The sequence below is a fragment of the Schistocerca gregaria genome, chromosome 1 (genome assembly GCF_023897955.1).
Source record: "Schistocerca gregaria isolate iqSchGreg1 chromosome 1, iqSchGreg1.2, whole genome shotgun sequence".
In the NCBI taxonomy this organism is placed as follows: domain Eukaryota; kingdom Metazoa; phylum Arthropoda; class Insecta; order Orthoptera; family Acrididae; genus Schistocerca; species Schistocerca gregaria.
Genome location: NC_064920.1, coordinates 1,088,214,033 through 1,088,237,767, shown reverse-complemented (window position 1 = coordinate 1,088,237,767; position 23,735 = coordinate 1,088,214,033). Strand labels below are relative to the sequence as shown.

The 23,735-nt window shown below is 41.1% G+C and overlaps 1 protein-coding gene across 4 annotated transcripts in view; it reads left to right on the top strand.

Moving 5' to 3' along the window:
• The window catches only part of LOC126281968 (inorganic pyrophosphatase), a 132,712-nt gene extending 109,308 nt beyond the window's left edge, over positions 1 to 23,404 (top strand). For all 4 annotated transcript variants that reach the window (XM_049981364.1, XM_049981355.1, XM_049981372.1 and 1 more), the window contains 3 exons: positions 4,604 to 4,817; positions 10,815 to 10,924; positions 23,153 to 23,404. In XM_049981364.1, coding sequence (XP_049837321.1) covers positions 4,604 to 4,817; positions 10,815 to 10,924; positions 23,153 to 23,184 — 356 coding nt within the window. In that variant the 3' untranslated portion in view covers positions 23,185 to 23,404. The remainder of the gene's footprint in view (positions 1 to 4,603; positions 4,818 to 10,814; positions 10,925 to 23,152) is intronic.
• Positions 23,405 to 23,735: the final 331 nt, after the last annotated feature.

The window sequence follows — 23,735 nt, the reverse complement described above, 5'->3', positions numbered from 1 at the left end:
CTTAAAGTAGTAAATGAGTTTTGCTATTTGGGGAGCAAAGTAACTGATTATTGTCGAAGTAGAGGATATAAAATGTAGACTGGCAATGGCAAGGAAAGCGTTTCTGAAAAAGAGAAATTTAACATCAAGTACAGATTTAAGTGTCAGGGAGTAGTTTCTGAAAGTACTTTTATGGAGTGTAGCTATGTACGGAAGTGAAACATGGACGTTAACTAGTTCGGACAAGAAGAGAATAGAAGCTTTCGAAATGTGGTGCTATAGAAGAATGCTGAAGATTAGATGGGTATATCACATAACTAATGAAGAGGTATTGAATAGAATTGGGGAGAGGAGTTCGTGGGACAACTTGACCAGAAGAAGGGGCTGGGTGGTAGGACATGTTCTGAGGCATCAAGGGATCACAAATTTAGCATTGGAGGGCGTGTGGAGGGTAAAAATTGTAGAGGGAGACAGAGATGACTACACTAAGCAGATTCAGAAGGATGTAGGTTGCAGTAAGTACTGGGAGATAAAGCTTGCACAGGATAGAGCAGTATGGAGAGCTGCATCAAACAAGTCTCAGGACTGAAAACCATAACATCATCTTCTTTAAAGTTGGAAAATGTTTGAAGTGTAGTGTTCAAAGGCCTAAACCAGAGTAAATTTTTAAATTTCCTGGAGCATAGGGAGGGAGGGGATGGGCAGTGGAGGGGGTCCGGTCTCCCATCCATGTCTGCATTGTGATCACTAGCATCCTCCTCTCAAGGTTGACAGCTATGGTTCTGGGTGACTTCTCCATAAATCTGTTATTTTCTAAACATTGACAGTCCTTTTCCATCATCTTTCTTCTTTCCCTTTAACCCTTGTGCCAGGAGGAGCTGCCACCGCCACTGGATCCGAAAGCTTGGAAAGCTTGGACATTTGTGTGTGTGTGTGTGTGTGTGTGTGTGTGTGTGTGTGTGTGTGTGTGTGTCCTGCTGCAGTGTGATTTGCGGATTTATCTGCTAGTTCTATTATTAGACACTTTCACAAGCATTTTAATGTGTCATAATTTCCCTAATCATTAAATTTTCGTAAATTACCAGGTCTTCAGTAACAACTCGTGAAAATTTCAGTTCCACTAAAAATACTCCATAAAAATGGATGTGACAACACAAAAGTAGTAACCAGATTTGAATTTTCCACTAAGTTACCCAGAAGGTACAGAACATCTGTAACTTTGAATAAACCTTGTTGACACTCGGCATAAGGGCACATGCCATACAAATATATAAGAAATGGTGCACAGTATAATTCCTAATATCACATTGGTAAGAAATTACTTATTAGTAAAATCAGTATTAGGTACAACTAGCTGTTGGCTTGTCAGATAATTCAAACATGGCTGTGTAGTTCAGATCACCCTGGCAGACTTTTTTGTTATTGCTGTAGTGTGTTGCATATCTTGAGCATAAAATTGACAGGGCAAAGAGATTGCAGTTCTTACAATATTTTTGGGCCTGAAAAGGCCTTGTGCTTAAATGACATCTGCATTTTGCAAGGGATAAAAGTAGGAGTAGGGTTTGAGTGACATTTCCAAGTTTCCTTGGCCTTCTCGGTGTGGGGTCAGGCCACTTATCATGCATAGTGCTGTAGGTGGTAATTAGTCAAGAAAAATAACCCTATGATCTGAAAAGTATCCCTGCACTGTCACTGACTTTCGCACTGGACCTGGTTATGATAGGGATGGTTTCCTACCTCAGAACATAGTCCCCATATTGCTAGTATTTTTCTTATTTCTGATCTTTCTCACGAACTATTGAAAGTCCACAAGACGAGATCCAACTCCACATTACCAAACACACAGGGTCAATGCAAGAAGACTTGTTCATATATTTAACGTCTAGAGTGTCTCCGTCTGCCCTGTATACTGTCAGATAATTGTCTGCTGAGGAAAATACTGATTTGTCAGAAAATATTTTGTCAGTTACGATTAACATGGTCCCCTGGAAACAGGAGGTACCTGTCATTACTAATTAGATGACCATACATTTCCTTGTAGCTCCAACATTACCAATCCCTTATCCACCAACACGCAAAAAGTGGTTGTGTTCCTATTCCACTTCATTTAACAAGTTTACCCCAATTTATTCACAACTTGACTATCATAAGTCAGTGTTGAAACAGGCCAGAGTCATTGTTGCCTAGTGGATTCTCCAGTTTCAAGCTAAAATTTTATCTTCTAAAAAGCAGGGCTTTTAGAAATGCCATACCAGTCCATGGGCTGGACTCCAATGCCAAATAATTACCTTACTTCCTCAAGAGCAATAATGTTTGTGAATAGGACATCGATTCTAAGGTATGACTCAAGAATAAAGTGCCTGGGGTCTCAGGTTGAATGGGTTTCTCACCTGGAGTTATTTGTCATTATCTACCATTCAACAATGATGTACTCACACGTGTGTGTAATTCACCATGTTACTGTGATAAGACCACCATGTGAGATAAACAAGGTAATACACCACACTATTGTGCAGGAAAACCCTGTTTAATTAAATTGTTTTGCCAAGGTGGCCACATTTTCTTTTACAGATCTGCAAAAACACACATTGACTACTTGCTTCTCATTGGCTAGAGGCAGCAAACAAGTTTTGTGGCATTGTGTAAGGGAGCAGTGTTGGTTCTAAACTATATAAAGTTATGTGGTGGAATCCTTGCAATACTTCATATCTGAATTAAACTATATGTTCTGCTGTGAAGGTTGTTAGATTGCTTTAAATAAACATTCAGGGTATGTTACTTCAGAACTGTTCACAAAAAATTAGGAGTTGAATATGGAAAATTTCACATAATTATTTTACCCTGCTTTTTTTGTCCAGAGATGTTAATTTTTTGGCCCAGTACTGGGACAAGTCAAAAGCTTCAGACTTGCTTACCAAGAGATCATCTAAGGAGCAATGTGCAGGGAAATTTCAGCTTGTTAGATGATGATCCATGTTTCATATTTCTCTGCTGTTGCACTTACCAGGTTCTAATAGGCCCCATTTTATCAGATAAGTTTTCCAGGGGTTCTGATACAATTTTGCATTTCCCACGACATGTAGTGTCATTCAACATCACCTGGTGGATGTTTTGAAATAGGGTATCAGACGGGGTTTGTCCAAGATGTAACTGAGGAACTGATGTCTTGATTTTAGTCTCTTTAATCCATAGAGGCTACCATATAGTGGATAACACCATATGTCCCTTTGAGCTGCTCATTACATTCATGAGCTACCCTTCGGGACTGCCAAAACCTAAAGCTTGGTAGTTTTTCCAGTGGAATGCACTTCACACAGCCTGTGATCAGCCTAGGGGGTTTCATTAAGAATTGTATCGATCTCCTTTGCATACACTGGTCTAGACCAGACAGGGCAAGCGTAATTAGTTGTGGAAAAGTACTAAAGCGATGGTTCTATGCACAGTAGGTTTGACATCCCACTTAAGTGCCATTAGCTTTCTAAGAATTCTGCTTCTTCCAGTTACCTTATTTTATGTTTTGTTACATAGATTGTGAATGAAGTACATGACAAGCATCACTGAGAAGTATGTTAGCTGGTCTGTGTTCTTGAGGGTAGACACATTCCAGTTAATGTGCAGTCACTATGTTGTGCCTTCGGCTGTAGAGGGCACAAGCAAATAATCTCATATTCAGTTGCTCCCCTCAATAACAATCTTGAATTTTATTTGGATGAAATTTTTGTGTTACTGGTGTAGTTGTAGAACACTGACAGTATTATTTTCTCATTCCAAGTAAATTTTGTCAAGGTTTCCTCCAGTCTGATACCTTACATGTTGCATTTCAGTTTTCAGTGCTGTGTTTGTCTTTAACTCAGATGTCCACTGCTTTTTTTGTGTTGTGGAGGTGCTTCATGTATCAAAAGAGAACAGAGAATGAACTCCAAAGACTGGGTTATAATTCATGCCTGCATCATAGTGTAATCAGGATGTTAAGGAGCTTTCTCTTGATGGCTCTGTGGTTTCTTGTGTAATTAAAAAAAATATTTTGATGTTCATGACAATATTACACTGCAATAGTACATAGAATAGTAATACTTAAAAGTTAATGATTAATATCTGAAATTTTCACTTGGCAATGGAGTGTTGATACTAGTCCTCTTGGGAGACCAAACTTGCATGACAGACTGGAACTCAGGACCTTCGCCTGCTACAGGGAACTGCTCTACTGACTGAGCTACCCAGGCACAACTCATGACCCATTCTCTCTGCTTTACTTCATCTCATTCCTTCCAATCTTCACAGAAGCTCTCCTGTGAAGGTAGGAGACGAGTTATGGGGGAAAGTGTAGCTGTGAGGATGGTTCGTGAGTTGTGCTTTGGCAGCTCAGTCAGCAAAACACTCAACTGCAAAAGGCAGAGGTCCCGATTACAAGCCTGGTACAAAGTTTTAATTTGCCAGGAAGTTACAGACTGACTCCTCATGTAGATCATTTGTCATTACCTTTCAAGCATTTGTCATTCTGCTACAGTTGTACCACATACCTACTTCTACCGATTATAACATATTATAATTATAACAAATTGTTTCTGTGCTTGGTTTTTTATCATGATGAGCTGAAAAATGATAAATTCTAAATGTGTCTTAGATGTTGGAGATGTAGAGAAACATTTCCCTGGCCTGCTGAAAGCAACAGTAGAGTGGTTTAAGATTTACAAGATACCAGATGGAAAACCAGAAAATCAGTTTGCATTTAATGGTGAAGCAAAGAATCAAGAATTTGCTCATCATGTAATTGAAGACGTTCACAAATACTGGCAAGGTTTGGTGAAAGGGGAAGCTGAAGCAGGAGGCATATCATGGTATGTTCAAAGACTTCGTATTTCCTTATGTGGTGCACATTACAAGAATTGTTGTCTAGTACTTAGCTTTAGGAGATGAAATTTTTGTTATAGCTAAAAAATAGTTCCTTTTTAGGGCAAGAGGAAGGATAGTTAAAAAGGGACAGGCAGGTCACTTAGACCTCATGAGAGGGTCTTCTGTTGTGGTTCTGAGGAGAGATAAAGATTTTCACTATGCAGGGAAATATTGCAATATAAATTTCAATGAAGTGGTCTTCCATTAGGTTTTTTAGTGTTTCATGTACACTCCTGGAAATCGAAATAAGAACACCGTGAATTCATTGTCCCAGGAAGGGGAAACTTACTGACACATTCCTGGGGTCAGATACATCACATGATCACACTGACAGAACCACAGGCACATAGACACAGGCAACAGAGCATGCACAATGTCGGCACTAGTACAGTGTATATCCACCTTTCGCAGCAATGCAGGCTGCTATTCTCCCATGGAGACGATCGTAGAGATGCTGGATGTAGTCCTGTGGAACGGCTTGCCATTCCATTTCCACCTGGCACCTCAGTTGGACCAGTGTTCGTGCTGGACGTGCAGACCGCGTGAGACGCTTCATCCAGTCCCAAACATGCTCAATGGGGAACAGATCCGGAGATCTTGCTGGCCAGGGTAGTTGACTTACACCTTCTAGAGCACGTTGGGTAGCACGAGATACATGCGGACGTGCATTGTCCTGTTGGAACAGCAAGTTCCCTTGCCGGTCTAGGAATGGTAGAACGATGGGTTTGATGACGGTTTGGATGTACCGTGCACTATTCAGTGTCCTCTTGACGATCACCAGAGGTGTACGGCCAGTGTAGGAGATCGCTCCCCACACCATGATGCCGGGTGTTGGCCCTGTGTGCCTCGGTCGTATGCAGTCCTGATTGTGGCGCTCACCTGCACGGCGCCACTCATACGACCATCATTGGCACCAAGGCAGAAGCAACTCTCATCGCTGAAGACGACACGTCTCCATTCGTCCCTCCATTCACGCCTGTCGCGACACCACTGGAGGTGGGCTGCACGATGTTGGGGCGTGAGCGGAAGACGGCCTAACGGTGTGCGGGACCGTAGCCCAGCTTCATGGAGACGGTTGCGAATGGTCCTCGCAGATACCCCAGGATCAACAGTGTCCCTAACTTGCTGGGAAGTGGCGGTGCAGTCCCCTACGGCACTGCGTAGGATCCTACGGTCTTGGGTCTTGGCGTGCATCCGTGCGTCGCTGCTGTCCGGTCCCAGGTCGACGGGCACGTGCACCTTCCGCCGACCACTGGCGACAACATCAATGTACTGTGGAGACCTCACGCCCCACGTGTTGAGCAATTCGGCGGTACGTCCACCCGGCCTCCCTCATGCCCACTATACGCCCTCGCTCAAAGTCCGTCAACAGCACATACGGTTCACGTCCACGCTGTCGCGGCATGCTACCAGTGTTAAAGACTGCGATGGAGCTCTGTATGCCACAGCAAACTGGCTGACACTGACGGCGGCGGTGCACAAATGCTGCCCAGCTAGCGCCATTCGACGGCCAACACCGTGGTTCCTGGTGTGTCCGCTGTGCCGTGCGTGTGATCATTGCTTGTACAGCCCTCTCGCAGTGTCCGGAGCAAGTATGGTGGGTCTGACACACCGGTGTCAATGTGTTCTTTTTTCCATTTCCAGGAGTGTAGATATGGCCTTGTTCCCTACCTATCTCCTAAGTTCATGTTCTAGTAATTGAATTTGTCTCGTTTATAAGTGTCCATTGTATTAACTTACAGTGGTACAATTGTCATTAATGTGTGTGTGTGTGTGTGTGTGTGTGTGTGTGTGTGTGTGTTACCAAACGTGTAAAGGCAAAGAGTTTGGGCAGAGATGTGACAAATAATGTACGAGGGGAGGCAACTTAATATTAGCAGAGGTTGAGGCCAGGTGGGTAACGGCAGCATTAAAACATGAACGAGAGAAAAACTAAAATAAAATTTAAATTTCAAAGGAAATGCGCCACATAAAATAACACAGTGCTCGTACAAGCATCTGCCAATAGCAAAACATGTCATTTGGAAGACTAGGCAATGCTTCATAACAACAATTGCCTTCGATGAGCATGGTGTCACAACTGTTTACATTACTCATTTAATCAGTTATGAGCGTGCTCATGCACACCCTCAGTTCCAAGTCGCATATGAGTAGTACCTTCTCCCTCTTCTGGCTACAGAAATATGGCTGTTGGCTGTGTAAGCAGCAGCAGCAGTAGCAGCCAGCCACATGGTACCCAGTAAATTTTTTTACAGGCGCGCCCAAGCTTCGAGATTGATGCATGCGCAGCAGGCCCGTATCTAGTGGGGATTGAGGGCAAACCGGGGTATCCGAACTGGGTGACAATTTCGGGAGGGAGGGGGCGAATGCATATTGTTGAGAAAAAATCTTACTTCACAAAGCAGCTAGCACCCAGAGCACGTCGATCTATTGATTATTCAGATGATTTTGAAACACACACGTGCTGTTTTTTGAACACATTCTAAGTTGATTTTTGAATGTGTGCATAGTGTAAACCAGGGGAATCCTCGTCACGTCTAGAAATCAACTTTCCTGCTGACAAAGCGGGATGGGGGTATACGAGCTGAGCGGAATGAGGCCGAACCAGAGAATGCTAACTGCTGCTTGTTTATGTGGTCGATTCGGTTTGCGAATGTTCAGCGTTGTTATAATCACTAGCGAAATCCATAGATTCAGACTACCAGAGTGGAAATTAGACTAACAGGTAAGAAAGATTTTATGTAATCTTCTCGGTGTATCCAAGAAAGTGAAATTTTGACAAATTCTTTGTCCAAATCGCTACATGAGACAGGGCCAGTTGTAGTCCCCTTCTAGCAGCCGCTTAAGTTCTGTTCTGGGAGTAGCAAGGAAAATAATCGCTGGATAACTAAACTGGTGATTGTGGCAGGGTTAGTGAAGTTAACCGGAGAATGACAGTGGTAGGAATAGTTACAGAATTGATAACTGTTTGTTAGAACGAGGAAGGAGAAGAAACGGGGACTTCACACAAATTATGGAAGAATATGATGATTCCAAATTTATACAAAAACTTCATTCTACTTCTTTTTGGTCTTGTGCATGAGAAACTGGAGCGTAAGAATGAAATGTGAAACTATTTCCTAACATAAAGCTTTTTGCTCGTAATAGGGCATATACGTATTTTGTATTGGTACTTTGTGACGTATTATAAAAATGATCATTGTTGCCAAAAAGTCACGCTTATTTGGTGTTACAATTGCTGAAATATTAGAAAGGCTTATTTTGTTTTCTCCAGCACACAGTGACAAAATAGATGAATTCAGACTGAGAATCCACACCAGTCTTGGGTACTATTTGTATTGACAGCTTTCTCAGTATTCGATGACATTTCTATTTTTCATGTAGCGAAACATTTGACGAACTTCGATAAGATAATAGTCCTTTCCCTGAAAGGAAATCACGCCTTGTAAAGCTGTAGCAAGATCAGAGAGAAAAATCACTAGGACCTAAGAATTGAAGAAATGTGTACTGTCTTGGCTGTCTCTTGTCTTTATTGGTTTTAGGTGTCCTATGTTTAATTTTATGTCAGCAGGCGAGGTGCTACAGGACATTTTAATTTCCACTGTCCCTTATGAAATATACACGTTTGAGTTTCACAGAGCGAAATACAGTGACGTGCGGTATAACAATGTCCTTTGAAGATGCGTGGCACCTCACTGCACACTTAAGACCAAATAACGTCTCTTACATTTCCTCAAAGATATATCTTTTATGTATCACTCTTCAGAAAGACGAGCAAAAGATGACTTTAAAAAAACCTGATGGGCAGAGCAGTCTGAGTTATAGTTGGGTTGGGGGGGGGGGGGGGGGGGGTGTTGTCTCCATGTGACCCATTTTTACAGTTAGTGATTTTCCTGTTTCCCCTTCGTTTACTGCTCTCACGTCAAATGAAAACAAGATTGATTTCTGTGGCTGGGAGCTTTCAAGTGAATTAAAATACATTCACATAATTACGGAAGGGTAAACTATGTTACTAGTTTCAGATTTTATTTTATTTCCACCTTGCTGACACTCGAGCATTAATCGCCTTGCAGGACAATGAAGCTTTTTTGTCAGGTTGATAAATAAATTTGCCTTTTATTAAGCTTCCTGCTTAGGCTGTCAATTTATTCCACATTATTGGCTAGTTTCAACTGTTCGCTGCATTTCAGGTGCATGTTTTCATCTTCCAGCATGTATGGCACTATGACATAATAAAGAACCAAACATGAGATAATACAGTACTGGTACTCCAAGAAAATTTACGTCCGAAAACCACACAGAAAGCATCATATCTGGTAGAGCCCTACATCATAGAGAATCTGGACATACGAATGTGCACTGTATGGCGAACTATGCATTTCAGTATGGTTCACGAAATTCTGATTCTCTTAAAGTATCCTCTAATCCCTTGTTTCTTTTATGACATAATGTTAAGATATTTTAATGTTTTACACGTACGAACATACGGGCTTCCTACATAACCGTAGCTGCGCAAGCCCGGTTGATGCCTCTTATCTGGCCTTCTCTGACAACTGCTGAAATGAATCATTTCTAATAGTTCACAGGAAAATATTGCGAATTGTTGTTCAGAAAACGTTATTTTCAAAGCAAGATGAACTATGTGCAAGAATGTACAATGGATTTCTTAGTGTTAGGTCGTTTTTAAAAATCAGTTCTTTGATGACGAGCCATTTAGAATAATTTCGAGCCCAGAAGATCAGAGATTCATGTCTGTATTAAAAATTCTGCTAGCGTATTTGTGTGATGTATCTTAAAGTGTAACGTGCGCTAAATAGATAAACATTATATGGAAAAGCTTTGCTTTTCTTGTAGCAACACTATGTATATTATTTAAACCATTAACTTTTCCTGTTGGTTAAATTCGAATTTAAACTTCTGTAATACGAGAATATGCAGTGTACATGTTGCTGCACATCAAAGATCTTCCCAAAATGTTTCCCCCCCCCCCCCCCCCCCCCGGAGTATCGTTTTCTAAAGTTCCGGGAAATTCTACACTGCTGTATAAAGCAATGTCCTATAAAAGGATAAGTTTTACAGTTCCAAGGGAAAGTACACTGTCACATAATATGGCAAAAGCGCATTTTCATCTGCGAGAAAACGTATTTGTAACTGGGAGATCCGGGACAAATTTGGGAATTTTTTTTCTCCTTGTTTGCGTATACACCCTGTCAAGATTCAAACAAGCCTGTGTGTATTTGGATTGTTTTTGAAGCATTTCTGGAAAGTTCTCAAATGTTTTACAGTGTATATAATCTTGACTAAGTTTTTAGTCTGAATTTTTATCAACAGACTGTGCTGTAATGGAATGAAATGGTAGCTTGTACTGAATTTAATGACTGTTTCCTGTTAGACATTTTTAAAGCAGTTGCATGTACAGTGTGCAGCTGTTTGTATAAACATTGAATGTCCTGGAATGCTGGTATTTATACAAACATTCAACATTCCAGAATATACAAATATAAGAAAATAAATTCTAAATAACTAATTGGTGCTGGTTAGGTTTGAAACAATAGACTAGCCAGCAACAGTAACCCCTGTACTTCACTGTACTGCATGTGCCAAACCTTGCAGCAGTATCATTGACACTGAAATGTAAAGTTCAAAAAAAAATGTATGTTGGCAGTCAGATAATCCACAACAAGTTATAACTTGCTATATTTCGACATCTACAGCCCACTGATCTGTACCTTTCTCACTACTGTATTTCCACCTGCTCCTGCAAATTTTTTGCATCTGCCTCCCTTACACTATTATTGTACATTATTACATGTAGAAAGTACATAAGTTTGTTAGATGTAAAAAATTTGATGATAAATGATCCTGGAAGAATGGTTTTTGTCAACCGTAGTAGAATTTCTGTTGTACATATTTTAATTCTATTTATTTTTTCTGTTTTTCAGTGTTAATGTTACGATAGCAGACAGTTCTTTCAGAATTGAAACAGAAGATGCTGAGGAAGTAGTATCGAAAAGCCCAGCACCAAGTGCGGGATCAGAACCTGAACCTATTGGTAAGAATGTTACATGGAAGTAAAACTATCAACATCATAAGGAAAAGGATAGATTGCTACTCACTGTGAAGGTGACATGTTGAGTTAAGGACAGGCACAATGAATAGACTGTTACACATGTAGCTTCGGACCAAGGCCTTCTACACACACACACACACACACACACACACACACACACACACACACACACAGTTACACCAGCAAGCACACCTCACCTTCTGCATACATAAAGTAACTCTAGCAGCTCATACTGGAATACAGCTGTCATATTGAATGAAAGCAGCAGTCTGAAAGTGTTGGGGGAGGTATAGCAGGGTATGGATGGAAGGCGAGAGGAGCACTATCTGCAAGTGTGTGCAGGCCCTAGACTGCCAACAGGAGCAGTGTCAGGAAGCTGTGGATCAGGGGGAGAGGGAGTGGGGGAGGGGGAGTGGTGAGCAAAAAAGAGTAGAGCAGGGAAGGGGAAAGACTGGTGGTTGTTTTGGCAGAGGGCAAGCCACAAGGGGAACGAGGAGACGTTAATAGGAAATATTCACATCCCCCTCCTCTTGCGTGGCCTTCTGCCAATGCACCAGCATGTCTTTCCTTGCTCATCTCATTTTCCATTCCCCCACCCCACGTCCCTGCCCAATAGCCTCCTGATGCCACACCTGGTGGCAGAGTTGGCATGTCTCCTCCTAGTCCCTGTACACTCTGCCACAAAGTGCTCTTCTTTCTTCCCACCTGCACCCAGCTATCTTTCCCTCTTCCCCACCCCTTCACATTACTGCTTCCACTAAACATAATTGGATTCCAGTCTGAGCTGCTGGAGATAACTGTATTGTGTGTGTGTGTGTGTGTGTGTGTGTGTGTGTGTGTGTGTGTGTGTGTTTCTTTCCTGAAGAAGGCTTTGGCTGAAGGATACATGTGTAACAGTCTCATTGTGCCTGTCTGCAACTCATTGTCATCTTCACAATGTGTAGCAGTCTATCTCCCTCCTTACATTAATTTAGGAAAAGTTCTGGTTCCGGATTAAGAATTATTTAGAAATGAAGGACATGACTCACCCAAAAGGTAGAACCACTGAGTCAACAGGTACACGAGTGAAAAGGTACAGAGATGCATTCTGAAAGGTAGCCAAGTGCTGTACCTTTTGTTTGTGTACCTGGTCGTGATGTAGCACTTCTGCCTTTCAGAGAGTTGTCTCCTTTATTCCTAAACAATTTGTATATTTCCTTATATTGTTGAAATTCCATCTTGGAGTTTCCATTGTTTCATTCAGAACTAAAACTACCATGTTCTACATGTGGAAGATAATGTCGGGCTGGTCAAAATATTATTAACTGTGATAGAAACATCTTATTTATGTAGTTAGCTTACTTGTAACAAAGATCCTCTTTCTGTAATATATTGTTTCTAGACATGTACTCAGCCACCAGTAAGTCTGTGTTACCCTGATCCACTGTCCTGTCAGACTATTTGTAAATTACTATAGTAAAATATAATCTAAAATTAGTGAAATAGGTAGACATGGAAGGTCATCGTTGCCTATAGGAATAAGGAAAGCGGCAGAAATTCATCTGCATCTACACAGATGTCCACCGTATGATGGTACCTTCCTGTATCACTACTAGTCATTTCCTTTCCTTTTCCACTCGCAAATAGTGATGGGAAAACAACTATCTGCTTGCCTCCATATGAGCCCCAATTTGGATATTATCTTCATGGTCCTTACGTGCAATTCATGTTGGCAGCAGTACAATCACTCTGCAGTGAGCTTCAAATACTGGTTCTCTAAATTTTCTCAATAGTATTCCTTGTAAAGAAGGTTATTTTCCCTCCAGGGATTCCCATTTGAATTCTCTAAGCATCTCCCTAACGCATGCCGTCAAAACCGGACGGTAACAAATTTAGCACCCTGTCTTTGAATTGCTTCGATGTTGCCTTTCAATCTGACCTGGTACGGATCCCAAATACTCCTGCAGTACTCCAAAATAGGTCACACCAGTGTCATATATGCAGTCTCCTTTACAGGTGAACCACCCTCCCTCAAATTCTCCTAATAAACGTAAGTCGACTATTTGCCTTCCCTACCACAGCTCTGGCGCATTCTGTTGCATGTGGGCTGTCAAGTTAGCTACTCAAGACAGATATCATACAACACATTGAAAGTATTGCACATCACTGTACAACCCCCCCCCCCGTGCACGTGCGCGCGTGTGCACACACACACACCACACACACACACACACACACACACACCACACACACACACACACACACACACACACACACACACACAGAGAGAGAGAGAGAGAGAGAGAGAGAGAGAGAGAGAGAGAGAGAGAGAATCCATGGACATCCCAATCTCTATCCAGTAGGTTAGTCTCCTCCAACTAATGTTCCATGACCTGGGTATTTACGCACTATTGACCCTAAACTTGCTTTGAACGACTCAAGAACTGTTATTGGAGAATCAGGTGGCTGGTACAAACATCCAGCAATTAACTTGGTTTATCCTCCTCCTATTATAAGTGACAAGATAACTTCTGTCAAACTCAACTTCATCCTCACAAGACACAAAGTTTTTGTCAACTGCAGTTAACACTCCTCTTCCTATGGTGTCTGACTCATTTTTACGATACTCGTTCCGTGACTCGCTAAATATCTCTGAACTTTCCACTTCAGGTTTCAGCCAGCTCTCGGTCCCAAGAATAAATTGAGTGCGAGAACTTTCATGGAGGGCAGTAAATTTGGCAATCTTATTACAAATACTTAGACAGTTTACTGATAAAATGGACAAAGTGTGTCCATTCTGAATGCCATTTGATTTTTCTTTCTGCGTATCATAGCTCTTCAAACTACTGCCTAGTCTAAAAAATGGTCATGTGCACTCCACAAGTACTGTGCTACCCGAGTAGCTGCTTCCTTTGTGTAGTGCACCCCTGACCTATCCTACAAATCCCTACACAATAATGCAGGTGTAGAAAACCTGCAGTGAAGATAGTTGATGAAGCCTGTGATTGAGACCCTCCACTTGGTTCCAAACCAAAGGACCCTGATCAACTCTGGGAACGATGATGCTAATTGCCAACTCTGCTTCCAGCCCATGCACGAAGCCAGCAGTCACCACCACCACCACCACCTCTGCCAGCTGCCTGTAAGAACCAACGATTGCCTCAGAACCCATGTGACAGGTGTCATTGGTGCTGAAATGAGCCACAACATGCAGACTGCTAAAATAAAAGTGAACTATAAACCAGGTACACCCACCAGTGTAGCTAGTGCAAAGGCCACGATGACACTGGTGCCGTGCACCTCACCCATCTTGTGCTAGAATGTCAAATACAACCAGTACCAAGTCTGAAGGTGCACTTCATGTAAGAAGGTATCATTACTGTTCAGATGGAGTGCAGTTTCTCAGGCACAGCAACTTTGTCATTAAATTGTTCATAATTGTATAAATTAAAGTTGTACAGGATTCCAAATGTGTGATTGATTAATCTTCCAAGAGCAATATAATAAAAAGGGCCTAGCTTCAAGATTTATTTTTCCTGTGTACTTCAGTTCTTTGATAGATCATGAATTTTAAAATAATAATGATCAAGTGTAAAAGGTGTGTGAGAAGAGTAATGAGACTGACAACACTGCAAGCAATCTCTCAATGATGTTTTACTTCTGTATACCATGTGTTCTGTGTCATCCCTTCCAGATGCTCAGTTTCAGCTCCGTATAGCCATCAGGCGATTTTTGAGAGTGCTGTCAGTGAAGTTATGTTTTTGTTGCATGTTACGAAAAAGGAACGGTGGAATATAGAGCAGTGTTGTACAATCAAGTTTTGTGTTAAACTTGGAGAATTCGCAAGTGTGACTTTCGAAAAATTGAAACGAGCCTATGAGGAACATTCCTTATCAAGAGCACATGTTTCTGTGTGGCAAAAATAATTTTTGGAAGGCCGACCACCTTGAAGATGAACCTCCTTCAGAGAAATGTTCAACATTCAAAAAATGTCCAAAGTGTGCATGCTCTTGTGAGATCAGACTGACATTTGTCAATAAGGCTGATGGGTGACCCACTAAACTTACACGTGTGATTCAGTCATGTGATCACAGGTGATGAATCCTGGGTTCTTGAGTACAATCCTGAGACCTTTAGATTCAGATTAGCAGAAGAGATGATGTCTCGAAGAGAACAGCACATTCGAGGCCAATCATTTCAGGAAGTGTAGGACAACATACTACTTCTTCCCACATCTGCAAAGCTGCTACAGGAGAGTGTGAGAGATAGTTGGAGCTCGTATGGAGGTTTACCAACAGTCGTGCCATCACACACCCTTCCTGAAAGGAATAGGGAAAGGGTAAAACTTACCTGAATGATCCTCTGCCACATGCTACAAGGTGGCTTAAAATATAGATATAGATTCTGGAAGGCCTCCAAAATAACTATACGTAGCTATTACAGCATACCATTGGAATGAACACACATCCTTTTACAAACTATTCCAGATTTGGGAGTAAGTAGGAGTTGTAAGGTGCCAAAACTGTAAAAGAGTGGGTTCCCCAAAGACTCAAATGTTTCCTGTTTTGCCATTTCCAAAAACGACCCTTGTGGACAGGTGGTGTTTGGTGTTTGTCTGCTTCTCTTCTGCTGCCCAATCTGTGTTTCTCTTTTTGTCCAGTTGTCCCAGTAGACACATGTAGTTTACAACACTTGTTTTGCCCTTTATAAGAAATTCGTAATGAAATCTGTTTTGCATATCAGAAAATAAGGACAACCTATTTGGTATAAGAAATTCTAACTCTTTGGTGCATGATGTCACCTGCTGCTACTTCCTCCTGCTGTTCAATTTTTGACAGGGGCTGGTGGGCTCAAGTTATATTCGCAGAACTGAACTGAAACTGTAATATTTTTTTCTTGTTGGAATGCCCATGCCCATGCCCATGGTGGGACTGGGTGTTACTATGTGCATTGTTAGTATATACCATTTTATGTACAAAAAATTACTGTTGAAGTTCTTAAGAGTATATTTGAATACCTTAAGATTTCTAAGCTTTCAGAATGAGTACTGATAAGTTCTGGAGGCAACATACACAAAACTTTAAATTGGGTTTCTTGTACATTTATTTGTAAAGGCCACTTCAAATGGCCTGTCCAGCAGAGTAGTACCTGATTTCCAAATTAAATATCTCAAAAACTAAGATTGATAAATCAGTGGAACAAATGAGATGTTTATTTTGAAACCTGTAAGAATTTTATACAGAAGTTTTGAAACAGTTCAGAAAGCTAACAGATAATAGCAATATGTAATGCATTTAAAGTGTGCTGCAGCTCAGAACAATGAGTTCCACTATAGAAACTTGAAAGAACATTAGCATACTGGAAGAGAAGATTGAAATTAAGTACTCCATAGAAAGTGTCTTTCTTGTAATGGAGTAATGTGGCTAGAACACAGTCCTACATCAGCAAGGTGCAGTTTGCAAACTATGTTTAATGTTACAAAAAGACCCAGTGTGAAAACCACTCGCAACCTCTTCACCAAATTCCAAGAGAAAGGCAGTGTGGCTGATGACCTGGTGGGGAATGTTAGCCCCAGGGAAACTGTAGTCACTCCTGAAAATATTGGTACAGTGTCCAGAATTATTTAGCAGACTCGAAGGAAATTAGTCTGGAGAATTGCAGGAGAGACTGAGTGGAAGTGTTCCAGCATGAAAAAATCAAGACAGCCTAATCACGTTTCCATTCAAAATCAAAAGCCACCAGGCTATAACTGCACAAGCTGTGTGATTGAGGACCGACAGTTTGAAACACTCCCACAATGACTGATAAGATATGAAGCAGCTGATATTGGCTGCATATGGTTCAGACGATACACCCTTCCACATGATTGGTGTCATTACTGAACAGAACTGGTGTTTCTCTGATATGAAGCAGAGGTACAATTGGCGCTCTTTTCATGCAAAAAATGATTACTAGTGAACATGTTGTAATTTTGGAACAGTTTGTCTATACACATTTGGCATTGGAGGACCAACTGGACACTGAGTTGTGCATGCTAGATGTTGCCAACCACATGGCACAAGAGGTGTTTCACTCTCTTGATGAATACTTCGGGTTTAGTCATAGTTGGATTATAGCAAATTTACTGGTGCAGCGTTAGATTGGCCTCCGTATTTGCCCGATCTGACTCTTGACTACTGTTTGTGTGGCACTTTGAAAGGCACTGTCTGAGAACCATGCCACCCCACTGGACGAGCTTGAATTGATAATCTTTGTGGCTTTGAATCTATTTCCATGAGACACTAAAGGATGTGATTGCAAATTTTATTGTTAATTTGTGTCACCTCTGTACTGCAAGTGGGGACATTTTGATAAGACTGGCGAGATTGCACACTACTTGCATAAGACGAGTCAATTATGCACGCTGCTACTGTAAGAACTTCAGTGTACAGCACCATTTGTTAGCAACGAAACTTCCATATAAAATTCATACAGCTTTCACAATAAATGTACCATTTGTTCCACTCATCTTTTTGGACCTTGGTTTTTTAGATTTAATTTTGAAGAAAGTTGGTTGCTGGACTTCCCATGTAAACAGTGCAGTGTGCCAAATGGCTCAGTGTCGAATGAAACTGTGCCTTGTGTAGGGAAACTCAGGTGAACAGGCATGACTTGTCAGCTAGCCCAGTTGGATTTCCAGGTGATTCAAAATTGTCTGCTGAGCCAGGCTCAGCCTTCAGTGTGTTGGGAGGCTGCCACACAGGCCCATGTGAATTTCCCGACACGGTGGGGTTCTGCTCAGTGTGGAGCCATTCATCTAGTTAGGTTGCTTATGAGTGACCCAGAGCCGATAAGTGACAGGAGTGTAGTTTCCTTTTCTTTGGTCAGTTTGATTTTAGACTATATATCTAAACATTAATAAATCTGTAGGGTGCCTTTCAATTTAAGGAAACACTAAATATTTAATCTTTTGTGTCTATTGCTACCAAGGCTGTAATTTCATTTTTGGTGTCTGTTACTTGTACTGAAATACAGTCAACTGTTAATCAATGGAAAATGAATGATGAAATAGCAATAACATTATGGAAAAGACTGGCCATCTCTCTCTCTCTCTCTCTCTCTCTCTCTCTCTCTCTCTCTCTCTCTCTCTCTCTCTCTCTCTCTCTACCCCTCCTCCCTCTCCCCTCCCTCCCTCCCTCCCTCTTAGTGTCTCTGACCTCAGTGGCCAGTATTTCCAACTTCAGAAGGAGGTGTTTCGGCTGATTAAAGCTCAAATATGTAGCAGTCTTTTTGTTGTGCCTGTCAGTGACTCATATTCCTATGTGATAAGCAGCAATCTGTCCTCATATTATAATAATTAGTAAATTGTGAATGGTAGATATACATTATATGTGGCTATCCATTTCATTAATTTTATCTTGACTATTTTCGTGCATTGGGTATGTTCACTGGTATGTTTATTTTGCTACTTCCATCCCAAAACACATTAACAATGTTATTAATGTGTTGTACAACTGAAGATGCATTTGCAGAGCAAACGGAATCATTTGTACAGAATGTCTTGATTGGAAGAGCTTCCTTCTTCAAAATATGTGGCGTACTACGATGAATACTTGGTACTGGGTGGTTATAACCAAAATGCGATTACTTGCAGAGGTCCAGTGTAGGCTGTAATTATCGTATTGCAGTGAAACTTGGTAGAAACGTTAATAAGTTAATGCGGACATGATTTACACTGGAAACAAAATTAAAGTTTTGACCATCTGGTGTTCATCTTGTTCTGTACACTATTTGTATTGCAGTATGGCATCCACACTGTCATTTGACAAGCTGTAACATGAGTGTATGGTGTGACTATTGAGATGAGCTGTTACACTGCTAGTGAAACTGTTCGGTGTAAACCGTAGAAATTTCTGTGCTGCGTTGAGAGAGCATTGCAGATTGAAAGGTCTGAGGAGTGGTCCAATGTACCAAGCAACATATGCTCCAGGTAGTTATAGTGCTCGTGTAGTATCACAAGAATTATCCATCCCATGGTCAGCAGTACAGAACTTTCTGTATTCTGTTTTACACTGGTACCCATAAAGATCCAGGTGGTGCAGCAACTGAAACCTCAACGTCTTCAGCAGTGTTGTGAACTTGCTCTCCAATTTCTGGTGTGGATCGAAGTTATGACTTATGGACAGGCAGTATTCTTTTGAGTGACCAGGCACATTTGTCACTACAGGGTGCAGTGAACACACAGTACTGCCAAATACGGGGTACTGTTAAATTGTGTGTTATGTACGAAGAGCCATACACCGACCGTATGTGACAATGTGGTGTGGATTCATAAGCACCTTTTGTCTCAATCCAACAGTGTTAAGCAAAGAATAGGTTGCTACATGCTGTAAAGGTTGCCCGTTGAGCTGCAGACAGGCACAATGAAAAGACTATTACACATTGTAGCTTTCAGCCAAAGCTGCAGCAATCTATCCGTTTTCTTACATTTTTGATATTCCAACCTGGAGTTTATATTGTCCTGTTCTCAGTCTGTCATGTGAAAGGAATACATCCAGGGAATCTTATCAGGTGTACCATGTCATCTGCATGATATCAAGATCTTTTTGTACAGCATGTGATTCCTACTTTGAAAGAGTGGAGCTGTGTGAAAAGCACTGTTCAATTTTCATGCAAGATATGGTAATACCTCATGTCGCTCACCCAGTGAAAGATATGCGTAATGCAACCTGCCACGCATGTTATCTCCAGAAGTTTTCCAAATGCATGGCCTGCAAGCTAAACTGCTCTGAATCCATGTGACATTTGGCTCTGGTGATGTGTAAAAGAAAGTGTTACCAGGAAGTCACTTGGTTCCCAACTCACCTGAACATGTTGCCCAGTTTCTACCGGAACTGTTGTGAAAAACTGTTGATAACATGAGAACTGAAAGAAAAGGAAAAGCATCATCCAAATGCCTTTTGCTTTATCCTTTGTATGTGGTTTTCTTGTTGAGTGCCAAATAACAATGAAAGTAATTTTTCTCAATACAATTGACTTCCACCGTGAAAGTATTTTCATTAAAATCATTTATCTGTTTAGCTGAGGTGACAAGTCATGGGATATCTCCTCCTATCATGTCAGGTCTCCTTTTCCCCGGCCTAGTGCAGCAACTCAACATGGTATGGGTATAAGTCATTTGAAGTCCCCTACTGAAATACTGAACCTTGCTGCCTGTGTAGCCACCCATAATTGTAAAAATATTGCCATTGCAGTATTTTGTGCTTGAAATGCCTTCTCAATTATCTCCCATAAATGTTCGATGTATTCTTGTCTGGCGATGTGTGGTGCCAAATCAGTCGCAAACAGTTGTGGCTCGGTGCCATGGCACATCATTGTTGGAGAATATGAAGTCCATGACTGTCTGCAAATGGTCTCCATGTAACCAAACATAACAATTTTCAATGATCAGCTGAATTGGACCCACACCATTATGGACCAACCCCAGCTATCACAGTGTGTTGTTGAAAACTTTGGTCCATTGCCTCGTGGGTCTACACCACACTCAAACCTTATCAGTTTTTGACAACTGGAATCAGGACTCACCTGACCTGGCCACAGTTTTCCAGACACCTTGGGGCCAACCGACATGGTCATGAGCACAGGAGTGTCACTGCAGGCGATGTACTGTTAGCGAAGGCACTCGAGTTGGTCATCTGCTGCCATAGCCCATTAATGCCAAATGTTGCCACACTGTCCTAATGGATATGTACATGGTACGTCACACATTGATTTCTGTGATTATTTCATGCATTGTTGCTTGTCTGTTAGCACTGACAACTCCACTCAAGTGTCACTGCTTTTGGTCATCAAGGGAAGGCCATTGGCCGCTGCATTGTCCTTGGTTAGAGATAATGCCTGTAATTTCAAACAATGGAAACTGCAGGTAGGAATATCAACAATGTAGGAAAAGATAAGTGTCTTCTTACTGTAAAGAAGACACATAAAGTTGCAGACAGGCTTGATTAAGACACACTCATAAAGGTTTTGGCCACACACACAACTGCCAACTCCAACATCTTGGACCGGAATGCATGGCTATTCCACCAATTCGGGGGAAGAAAAAGAAAGCCTTTCCCCCTTACCTGATGCTTCACCATCCCATTGCCAGTTGCTGTCTACCTGAGTCATCTTTTCTGGCACTAGCATTTAGGTTCCCTCTTATCTGCATAACTACAAATGGAACAGTTACCTAATATAACAACCTCTCTTCATGATTGGCTGTGGTCTTTCATCGAAGAGTCTTCACACTGCATTTTCAGGCTACTGTGAAAAGGCAGTGTGGCTCGTTCATCCTTCAATCGTACAAGCATCTTGGGAAGCACTATTTCTTGAATTACTACCACTGTGTGTCCAACGAATTAGAATAAGGCATGGTTCTCACCAAGGCAATACAATATGAAATTTAATGTATTGCTATGAAGGTCACGTGATGCAATGGGACAGTTAGCCATGTGGCACTTGGGTCCCCACAGAATAACCAGCTAGACACAGCAGGTGACAATATGTGTCACTGCCAGCCCTGCGGCAGAAAACTTCTGTATATTTTGCACATTTACTGGAGACTGAAAAGTGGTATGGCTGTCCTTCCAGTGTTAAAAACAATTTTGTTATGTTAGCTGCATTTTGTATTCACCATTTACTGTAAAATGGGCCAAACATAAACTGGACTGTGATCGCATTTTTTTACTGCAGACTTCTCAAAAATAAGTCCTGTTCTACTTCATTTGGAGTATCACAATAACTGTGGGCAATGGTGGGAAGAAAACCAGTTCCCTATCAAACTTCCTGGCAGATTAAAACTGTGTGTCGGACCAAGACTCGAACTCGGGACCTTTGCCTTTTGCGTACAAGTGCTCTACCAGATGGTCGGGCACACAGTTTTAATCTACTAGGAAGTTTCATATCTGTGCACACTCAGCTGCAGAGTGAAAATCTCGTTCTAGTTCCTTATCAAGCTATATCAGAATGTAAAATGCAAAAATTCACTTTTTTTACCAAGTAGTTTCATGAAATTGTATGAGAGACTGCACAGCAGAGAACATGCACAATTCCCAGAACAGTAGTTTCGATGTTTTACATGAAAGGTAAAGTTTACTTCAAAGCTGACTACAGAGATGGATGTTGCATTGCGTCATGTCCATCAACAGATTTTTTATTGACCTCAGATGACCTGAAATCTACCTCCCCGAGTATTATATGATAGTTGTGTGGAGCAAAGAGCACTCCATGTAGTGCCAGAGGATTGCATTGGATTGTGTTGCTATTGTCCCAGTGTGAATTGTAACGTACTTGGTTACTGTGCACTCCATCAATGTGGGTTACTGCTATATTGGATCAAGGTTTTTTTTTGGGGGGGGGGGGGGGGGGAGGGGAGTTGAGGGAGAGGGACTTCAATTTCCCATTTTGTAAAAGTTTTTGATATCACTGAATGATTTTGAAAGTGTCGTAAATTCACTTGGCCAAGGGCTTATTTGTGATTACTACAGAGAGAGTTGTGGCTACGGATTTTCTCTCACAGACATTACCTGGGAACTTCTATGCTAAAGAATTTACTTAGTGCACTTTTGGCCAAAGCCTTCTTCAGAAAGGAAAACACCCACACATTCCCACAAGCAAGTACACCTCACACTCATGACCACTAACTCCAGCCTGTTGTTTCCATTTCTGAAGATGATTTCGGTTGAAAGCTCAGTGTGTGTCTCTCTTTCATTTTACTGGTATGCAAACTCAATTTGTCTACTTCACAGTGAGTAGTAATCTATCTGTTTGAGATCTGTGAAATGCTTGTGCCCAAACGAAGCACAGTTTGGGAATATGCAGTAGTTTTGAGTTACTTACCAATTCGCAATAATTAATAGAGAAAAAATGGAACATAAAATCAAATACTCAGTATTGTCAAATCAGCCACATGGGAAAACAATAGAAAATAATAGTGTAACATTCTGAAGTGTTACATAAACTTAGTCTTGTTGTTTACTAATGCTACTCTTTCTTTTGCAGTTAATAAATGGCATTTTATACGCTTGCAAAGATTAAAATCGAAACTTTGAAGAAGCAAGAATTAATATAATCTATATCCATTTAATGAAAGAAGTTCTTATTAACTGTGTCAAAAGTTCCTGTATCATTCTTCCGTAAGGAAAGTTGTAAAAATTGTCAACAAAAATTAAAATATTAATCAATTTACTAATTCAACTTTTTCTATTCCAGTTGATAAGTGGCACTTCATTCATCTAAAGTGATTGCTTTGTGGTGTGTATATCGGATCCAGAGGGAGTGGTGGTGTAAGGTCGCCTGTGTAGCAACTTCTTGAAGGAACTCCGAAGATTTAATTTCAATCTGCCTGTGATTTTTGAAACTTGCATAGTTTTGCTGCCTGTGAAAAGAAGCAGTTTTGTATTATATACAATTTCTGTGTTTTTAAAAAAATTGTTTATCTAATACAATTTCATATGGACACCATTTTTTTGCTTTTTTCATCTGTTGACTCCACCCCATTCCATCTCGTAGTTCCTTCTTAACCTCAATTATGTTAGTCACAAACCTCTTAAAAGTTCCCAAAGTGTGATTCATCTTCTTTCCCTTCCTCCTATGTCAGTCCTACTCTGCTCCCTCTCCAGCTGAGGGATTTGTTTTGTTATCTTGAATCTTCTTACATACTGTATTGCCATTACATTATAGGTTGTTTCTGCAAAATAGGATGTACTATTACTTTAATGTGGCTGGTGCAGTCAGCTGTCACAAGTATTTGGCAGCTGTTAAGTCTGTCAGAAGTGAGAGAGATTGAGAGATC